The sequence below is a fragment of the Plectropomus leopardus genome, chromosome 5, assembly GCF_008729295.1.
Source record: "Plectropomus leopardus isolate mb chromosome 5, YSFRI_Pleo_2.0, whole genome shotgun sequence".
Lineage (NCBI taxonomy): Eukaryota > Metazoa > Chordata > Actinopteri > Perciformes > Serranidae > Plectropomus > Plectropomus leopardus.
Genome location: NC_056467.1, coordinates 17,001,439 through 17,011,168, shown reverse-complemented (window position 1 = coordinate 17,011,168; position 9,730 = coordinate 17,001,439). Strand labels below are relative to the sequence as shown.

At 37.0% G+C, this 9,730-nt stretch overlaps 1 protein-coding gene across 1 annotated transcript in view; it reads right to left on the bottom strand.

The window, feature by feature from the left end:
- Positions 1-749: 749 nt before the first annotated feature.
- mcamb (melanoma cell adhesion molecule b) overlaps positions 750-9,730 on the bottom strand; it is a 53,463-nt gene continuing 44,482 nt past the window's right edge. The window contains exons 12-17 of the mRNA XM_042486628.1: positions 8,934-9,075; positions 8,566-8,637; positions 7,450-7,491; positions 6,788-6,911; positions 5,543-5,656; positions 750-3,557 (exon numbers count right to left, since the gene is read on the bottom strand). Of these exons, the coding sequence (XP_042342562.1) occupies positions 3,548-3,557; positions 5,543-5,656; positions 6,788-6,911; positions 7,450-7,491; positions 8,566-8,637; positions 8,934-9,075 (504 nt within the window). The 3' untranslated portion in view covers positions 750-3,547. The remainder of the gene's footprint in view (positions 3,558-5,542; positions 5,657-6,787; positions 6,912-7,449; positions 7,492-8,565; positions 8,638-8,933; positions 9,076-9,730) is intronic.

The following is a 9,730-nucleotide window of genomic DNA, read 5'->3' as shown; positions in this document are numbered from 1 at the left end:
TCCCCTCTCGGTACACACGATGGAAGATCTCAAGCCATTAGTAAGAACTGCAGCCAGAGGATTGTTATCCAGTAACTTAACCCGTTTAATAAACCGCTCACCCAAACCACATTTATTCAACATGTAGAGCAGAAAAGGCCATTCAGTCTGGTCAAACACCTTTTCTGCATCCAATGAGACAACTAAACCATCTATTGACTTTTGGTAAAAATATTGGATTGTGTTCAATAACGTGCGCATATTAACAATAGCTCCGAACTTAAATAAAACCAGTTTGATCCCAATTAACAAGCAAGGGAAGTACAATCATTTTTGGCACACTTTTCTTTGACACTAATGACATTTTTATCTAACTATTCATGAAATTTTCTATCACATACTATTACAATTGATTAGATTTAATGACATAGTATACTATTATTATTATTATGAGATATTTATGACATGCCATCCTATGACATTTTTGTAGCACTGTATGTTGTGCGTATTTATGTATTCATTGTATGTATACGCATGTGTACAGATCACTACAAGTTGGAATAAATGAACTGGGAGCTCTACATTAAATACCGGTGCTCTTTCTGAACTAACCTACAAAGAAATTATTATCTTTTTCACGCAATACATACCTGTAAATCTGCAGAACAGAAATCTGAAAACGGCTTTGTGTTAAACATTTACATTTTAAGCTGTTTCACGAGTTGTTTATATGGTTGCTCATCGTCTCACAAAAACATTTAAATCTCTTCTTTTCAACTAACAATCAGTCTTTATTTGGTATAATTTTTAAAAACTACAAACAATGAACTTGTAGGTGAACTGGTTCAAATGTCATCAATGACAATCATTATTACATTTCACAACTTCAAGGCATTTTACTGATTTAAAACATCCGAAACCATGTAACAGTGGTAGTTCTTAAAAACACCAGAACGAAACAGACTAACAGAGGGTAGGAAGGGTAAGTATGGATGATACCTGCATATTATTGAGCACAGTGCATCTTGATTGTTGATTGTCTACCAACTTAATTTGCATATGTGGAGTCAACCCCCCCCCCCTTAGTAGTCACATACTGTACTTCGTCATCATGTCTGAGGGGGATTGTGTTTCTCTCTGGGATCCACCAGATTATCTCAAGTTTCAGTCAAGACATGAATTAATTAAATAATTAAACAGAAATGTGTCTTTTCCTAATGAGGGAAACTTCATGCCGTGAACCATAAATACCATGGACAATTAATCTGTTTTACCCTCATCCTCCCTCTTAAAGAAGAACTAAAAATAGCTATAGAAATACTTCTTTTTCACAAACAGTCACATTAAACAAAACCACTGTTTCACATTAGAGAAACACAGCTAAATGAAGAATAACCACAAAGAAATCAGTGCACTGAACATCAAATAGAAACATAACTAACAGTACAAATTAAGATATTTTTACAGGCTTTGACTGGATGTCTAAGGTTTCTGTAACTTTTTAACCTGGCTGTGGCAAATACTTCAAACTAAAACACACATAGAAAATATTTAAAACTTGACTGCGAAGGACAGAACCCATTAAGAGAACTACAAATAATCTTAACTGGCGTTTTTAAAATACTTTAGATTATTACCCCTCTTACAAAAATATCCAAAACTTTCTAGGATTTCCAAGTCTGTAATACACTAGATTTATAATTATTATGCAATGTAATTTGCTTGTAGCACTTTTCAATTATAGTTATACACACACATAAATAATTATAATTCTTTATAACAATAATCATAACACATTATTAAGCATTTTTTAATAACTTAAAAGTCAAGTATCACAATACTTTACATTTGCTGAAGTATTTTTTTGCTATAAATGCATAAATGTGGAGAATTGTTTCAGTTATTATCTATAACATGAGTCAGTTGAGTAGGAATGTGTGCAATTTATTGACTAGCTGATTAAACGTGGATACTTTTTCTAGTCAGCACAAGAAATACGAATTGGTAAAATGAAAGGAGTTTGGAGCAGCATGCAAGAATAACCAGAGGCTCTGATCACCGACGACACTCTGACAAAGTTTAACCTTATAGATTAAACTGCAAAATTTTGACACTTTTTTGAGTGTTTTGACACTTTTAGACTAGTCGACTAGTCTAAGATTAAACTTTCATTTATTCATCTGAAAAATGAGTCCCTACTTAGCTTGAGTGAAATGTAAATGTTGATCATGTAGTTGTTATCAAGAAATTTGAAGTAAATTGGAGTGCTCAATTTCTGTTTTGACCCGTTAATCAAATGAAATAATTTTACGATGTTTTGGGTGTTCTTGCTTAGATTTATTGATATTCTTTACTACTCTTAAAGCACCCTGTGACCATTAAGAGTAAGTTATAATCACATTGTTATCCACTGTAATAGTTTAAACAATGCATTATGAAATTCTTATTAGGTATTACAACAATAATAATACACAATCTTTGCATAAAAATGTTAATAGGGTGACCAGCAATTATTAAGTATTAGGATACCTGACCTTGTAAGTCATTTTAAAATGCTTTATATTGTTATGTATAGTGTATAATATATTATGTTTAATGTTATGATTATTGTCATAAAGCATTTTGTGTGTGCTTATAACTGTAATCACACAGTGTTAAGAGCAGATTATAATGCAGTATAAGGATGTTTATAATGCACCAAAGTCATGAGCGTCACAAAAAGTATTACTAGAATAGCTTCTTTAATATACACAATCAGGGGAGTGTAAAAACAAGAGTGTTAGAGAGGGGCAAACTATGAATTATGTGTGTTTAAATTTTCCAAAAGTTTGTTCTAGGAGCTAAAAGGAAAAACTTTGGTTAGGCTGTAACTGGCTGTTTGGAGGACACATTGTTGCATGTCTAAAAATTTCAGTGTACAGACTTTTGCAAAACAGGAAAAAAGACAAAGAAATATCCAAAATAAAAACAAGACATCTACCTAAGCTCTTCTTGCCCTTGCAAAATAAAAACACTATCTGGTCATTTCTTTTTGGTTGTTTTTTTTCAATCGTGTTATTTTAAATAAAGAAATATATACACAGATGATAATATGTACACTTAATAAAGACCTGTTTCGGGCTGCTCTTCGGTGATTACTCTGCCTGAGGTGATGCGGGTATAAAAACAGTCTCTGGTCGATGCTGTGCTCAAATTATTGTTCTAAGGACAATCAGCAGTATACAAGGCTCGTGGTACTGAGAACTATAGGCTTGGGGATAGTCCTTGGTTTGAAGGTAGCAGAGTTACGTCATGGAGCGCTTAGATCACTTCTCATTAAAGCTCATTCCAACAGAAATGTGCTGGACATAAAGGACAGTAAGCAAAAGCTGCAGAGTGATTTGAGTCTCAGTTGTGCATCATGATATTAACTGACAGACGACTGAGCTTCTCCATGACGTAACTCTGGGATAAGGAGCTGTGGTGGAAGCTTGAAGGCCTCGGCCGGTCTGAGCATGAGAGTGAGGAACAGGAGCAGCTGTTGATGTGTCTGCTGTCGCCTCATCACTTCTGTACATCCAGGTACTCGTCACTCATTACTACAGAGGGCAAACACAGACATTATCCCTCAGGTTGTCTCGCCACCATTTACATTTACTATGTATTCTACAGACAAAATTTTCCGAGTTTGATTTGAGTGTTTTATGAGGCATAGAGTAGATATTATCTCCCAACTTGCGTTACATCCTATCAATTGACTTCACTCCAAATCATTACCACTAGTTTAAAACTTCTATTTAGAAAGTATGGTTAATAAACAAAATTTATATGAAATTATACCAAATTTTGGTGTAAAAAAAACAAATAGAAATTAGAAAATCATATTCAATGTTGTAAAGATCAATGCTGATGAATTATCACAAACTGGCATATGTCAAAAATGTTTTTAAAAAAAATTAGCAAAAAAATCACAAACGTGGCCCTCCCAGGTCAAATTGCCCCGGTCTGGTTTCATTGTTTATGAAGCAGTTAAGTATAAATGACACCCAATTATTATTATTATTTTTTTTTTTAAATCTTCTTAGCCAACTTCATTCCAACTTATTAGCACAAAAGTATCAATTTTATACTTCTTTTTGGAATTTGTGGTCAACAGATCTCATTTATATAAAATGATACAACTATTTTTTTAGGAAAATAAGCATGAAACACTATTTTGGTTATGACAGACCTGTATATGTGATTGTATGTATGATTGTCATAGACTAGTATATAAGAAAAATTGGCTAAGATATTCCCAGGTCAGGACTGAATGATGTGAGTGAAAACAAGTATATTTACAAAAACTAGTCTACATTTTTTCCAGAATTGCCTTTTCATAGCCCAACTGCACCACAAGGGGGGCTGTGAGTCACGTACAAAAAATAGTTAAAAACAAACAAACTTTCTGCATGTGACTCTTTCGATAAACTTAATGCTTATGAAGTGGAAAGCTCTCCTACTTCTGTGTGTATCGCTATAGAAAACAGCAACCAGTAGTGCTTTAGAGACTGAGAGAAAGGGACAGTCGGTATATTACTGCTGAGGAGCAGCATTCAGACACTCTCCTAAACCCAAACGGGTCTCTGTGTCTGTCAGATGGTCTGAAGGGGAAACTGGAGCGCAGGGTAATAACATAATTCACATTAGACTATAGGACAGGGCTTATTTTCTTCAAAATATAATGACTTTATTCTCAATTTTCAGAGATCTCAGATATGTGGTAAATGTTTTTAACATGCAGACAGTTTTGAATATGGAAAGAAAACACGCATGAGCTAAAGTCCAGGGATTTATAAACTTATTATGATAAATTAATGCGTCACTGACATGAATAGGTGTGAAATGCACATATAAAGAGGTTAAGGACAAGACACAAAGAAAGACTGAAGGGTAAATCATACCTGCACACGTGTTGCTATACATTTTTGAAAGCAGTACCGAATACCCGAGAGCCTGTCACTTCGCACCTGAATTTTGTGTTTTCCATCATATAAAAATGCATTTCCACCAGAAAGTGTTGCTTAAAAAATCACCAGAAAGCAGGATATTACATTTTTTAATGCTTTTAGGAGGACTCCAAGATCCCTCACTTTATATGTGTACTTTTCTTCCAGTAGCTTCAGACTTTTCCTTTGTAGGCTGCTCTTATTTTTCATTGAAAGAATTTATAATAATGCTTATTTTTCATCACCACCAAATTATTGCTTTCTAATGGCTGTTGTTTATGATCAACAATGAGACCTAATTAAGGTTTGAATGTCAAATTTCTAACTGAGTTATATGTAAAACAAGCTAATATAATTTCAGTTAACATTGCTTTTTCTTTACTCTCTGAGAAACTAAAGATAATGATATTCCAGCTGCTCAGTTTAATCACATCTGTTATTTCCCATGCTTCTTAATGATACAACAACACAACACAATACTCAAGGTAGACAGCTTGCTTACATTTTAACTGACTGGGGCTTTAAGGGACCTGAATATAAGGGACGCTGGCCTAAAAAAAGGTTAAAAATCACTGAGTTAAACTGTGGATATCTACCTGGTCACTGGGAGGCAGCTTTTCGCCGTTGACCCCAAGAAGCACAGCTTCCTCTGTGTGTTGTCGCTCTTCATCTCCACCACAATGTTATCTTTGCTGGACTTCTCTTTGGTGCTGCAAGACCCAAAAAAAAAACCTTTGTCAGAAACATACACACATGCACACATATAATAGACTTTTCTTCTGTACATCCATAAACTGATGATGATTTATTGTTTGTATTGATTGACTTTTTGGCCCCTTGTGGGCAGTGGGAACAAGCTGTAAACACAACACCGACATACATCTGTTGTCACTTTTTTATGCTGATAATGGTGAACTTAGCAAACAGCTGATTTTTTTTTTACACATCAAGCAGTTATGGAGCAACATTATCATTCATTTGGAGTCATGTTTGTGTATCTGACATACATAAGGCTTACGTTCATGCTCCTTTTAGTATTATTTGTTTTTTTTAGCTCTATTGTCTCTGTTGTCTGATTATATCAACACGATGGCATGCAAGAGGCAGTCACAAAACTTTACAGGTGTTTAGTTGAGATCATTATAAAAAGTTTTGCCGACTAATGACGCTTTCATCATTTCCTTATGAGCTCTTTGCGACACCAGAGAACATAAATATAAACACTCCATAAGCATTAAAGTGCTCCATGAACTTCTGTCAGTCACGTTTTTTGGCATTTTTGCCTTTATTAGATAGGACAGAAGATCAACAGTGTGGGAGAGAGAGGGGATGACATGCAGCAAAGGGCCACAAGCTGGACTCAAACCCATGGCCGCTGCGGCAAGGAAACGGCCTTCATATATGGGGTGCCTGTTTTATCCACTGAGCCACTGGACACCCCATCGGTCACATAATTTGATTGCCCCTCGTGGGTCCTGATGATGTGGGATGACAAATGCAAGAACTGCCCAATAAACTTTCACTTGTCAGTCAGTACATCCTTATGTTTACTTTACTGCAAGAGTGATCCCACTGTGAATGTCTCTAGTTATAGGATGAATTAATTATGCTAATATACCCAGTTATATGTAAATCACTGACTTTTGCATTCATTTATCACTCCATTACCTGTTTTGATCATCTGCCATGCTGGCCTTCTTTCATGTGTTAATCCATCTCCCAAAAAACTGGCTGGTGACTCAATACATATTTGATGTCCACTACAATTTACACTGGGTCTAAAAGTGTTAAAACCCAATCACATCTTCACCCTCCGACATCAAGTGACTCGTTGAACTTACAGGTCTTGTTTGCCAGACCGACCACAGATCTTGCCCTTTTTGTAGAGGAAGTAGAGCACACTCCCCAGGATGGCCAACAGCAGGATGCAGATGATGAGAACTGCAATAATGATACCTCTGCCCTCTGGTGGAGAAAAAGCACAACAACAACCACAGGGTCACTCGCTGTAACTGGATAATGAATGAGATGACGGCATGGGGCAGGAGAGTTGGATACAGGATCAGCATCAGGCAGGCTGTGCAGCATTCCACAGTGCGTAGGAACAGCAGATAGCATTTTTACAGTGCGTCTAAAGAGAGTGCAGCACTAGCATCAATCAGATGACCTAAACCTGACATAAAGAGAAGAGGTCATTCAGGAAGAGGACAGGTGCACATATATATATATATATATATATACACACACATATATATAGATATAGATATAGATATAGATATATATAGATATATTTACAGATGACAACATGCACTGGAAGAGGTAAAGATTAACAACTCAATGGTGATTTGATGTTTTGTTCATCAGGAGAGGGGGAGTCTGATGAATGCTGGGAGGTGAGAGAGAGAGAGAGACAGGGAGGTGCTGTGGAGGAGAAGTGGAAGGAAGCTTTGTGCCTTTGAGATGGAGAGGTGAGGGAGAGCCCTCAGCAGCGTAACTTACAAACCTTTCTTGGCTCTCTCTGAGGGGATAGCTGTTTTTGCTTTGACTGAGAAAAACAACACGAGCACAATTATCAGTAAGTGGCTGGATGTGTTATATAACTCCTATCAGGAGTCCTCACTCATACACACACAAATATTCTCTTTTTCTCTGTCACTCACAAACAAACAGTTTAGATCTCTAGCAGAGGCCTGGGCTGAACGCAAATGTTTAATTTGAGGATCTTATCTGCGAAGCTAAACATCTATCCTGATTGGTTGGCTGTGGTCAGTAGCACAACAGTCATTTCCCAGTGGAACCCTGTTTGATCTCATTTAACCAGCGCTTCGCCCAGACCCAGAACAGCTTTTCTCTGAGGGGATGAAAATTTCCTGGCATGGTGGACAAGAAAAGAGGAGGCAGGCACCCGTAATGGGAGTCAGGAGACTCGCTCTGAGTGCATTTAAAGCATCAGCTGCTTTCTGAAGTCACACTGATGCTTGTGTCTGTTTGTTCGGTTGTGTGCCGTGTGTGCATCCGCACGCCATAATTGCTAACAGGAATGCATTCCTCATCACACTGCTGTATGGAGAAGCCATGTCAATCCTTTTCACCTGATTAAACTGATTATTTATATGGTATAGATACTTTCTAATACTCATGACAAAAAGAATGCATATATAAAGTTTAATTACATAATAACCTGACAAGCAGAAAATGAAAGCTGTGCCGACAAATTATACAATAAGACACTCCGCAGCTATGACAGGAATATCACCCATTAAAGACTATAAATACCTTTTAGAAACCGCAGCTTTTAATCAGAGCGATCACTAACCAACACTAATGTAATGACCTTTCAGTCATGCCAGTGCGGTAATTGCTTCAGGTGTTTTCAAGTTTTCCTTTCTCGCTCTCATTCTTGCTGTCTGACTCACAGAAAAAGACTCTGCCCGACCATTAAAGAGAGGAAGTGTGTCAACCACCTAACTTGCAGATAATAACCTTTACTGACGGCTGAAGCATCACATTAATTCTCGAGTCCTTTTCATGGGATTTTGCTCGATGCAAGTAATTTTCAAAAGTTTTTAAAGTTGACTCGACTCGAGTGGTGCGAGGCGGACAGTGACTGTGGTCTTACCTGTAGCGGTGGAAATGGTAGTGGTAGTTGTAGTGCTACTAGTAGTAGTGGCTGCTGTGGTGGTGTTTAAAGCTGAAAACAGGCAAATGCAAAGAAGGGAGGTCACTCCCTGTTAACACATTGGGGGAGAAGGGGAGCACATCTAACAGCCACACAGCTTCAACATCCCAAACAACAACAACACTGATTCAAATGTCACAGGCGACACGTCACTGCACACGGCAGAGCTGGAGGCCTTCGGACAAAGTAAAAATAAACACAGTAGTGAGACAAGAAGTGGAGGAAGGGGGGGGGGGGGGACAACAGACAGAGATGTACACATAAATAAACACAAAGTGCAGGCACAGGAAGGGGCAGAGAGAACTCACTGGCTGTGATGTTGAAGGTCACCACGTCAGTGCCGAACTCGTTGGAGGCATTGCAGAAAATGGTGAGGTCAGAGGTGACCTTGACACTGGCCACACTCAGAATGCCCATGTCAGTCTCCTTCTGGGATGTTGACTTGATGATCTGGCAGAAAATCACATAATTAAAGACAAAGAGTACAACAGGTCCACCAGAGGAAAAAGTTTCCCTTTCTTCTGCACAAGTCAGAGTTAAGGAGTTGAATGCAGCTCTAACAAATGGTGTCACACACTGAAGAGAGGTGCATTGACTGAAATGCAACTACACCATCCTTTAGTGGGAGCTGATAGTGCCACTCTCAGGTCAATCAGTGACTTTTTTTAATACAGTAACATGGTAAGAAAATACACTAGTTATTCAAGAAAAACTTTTTGCAAGAGCAACTTAAGGACAAATGACAAAAAATGTAATAAAAACAAGAAAATTAACTGATAATAGGACAAAAAAACAGAAAATTAAAAAACAAGGAAATGTAATGAGAAAAATAGCTTAAAAATAATAATGCTGTAACACAATTTTAAAATATACAATTAATTATTATAATAATTCCAATAATTATAATCATACTTATAGTTTTCTGTACATTTTCTCCAAGCTTTTCAAAAATAATTCTCTATATTCTCTATATACACATTTCTTGCAATATGCAAAATATGTCTTGCCCAGTTGCTCAATACCAATGTGGTCATGGCTGTGAGTACATTGTTTAAATACTTGTGAAAGGTTTCTAAATGCAGCACAATAAAGTGGAGAGTTAAAG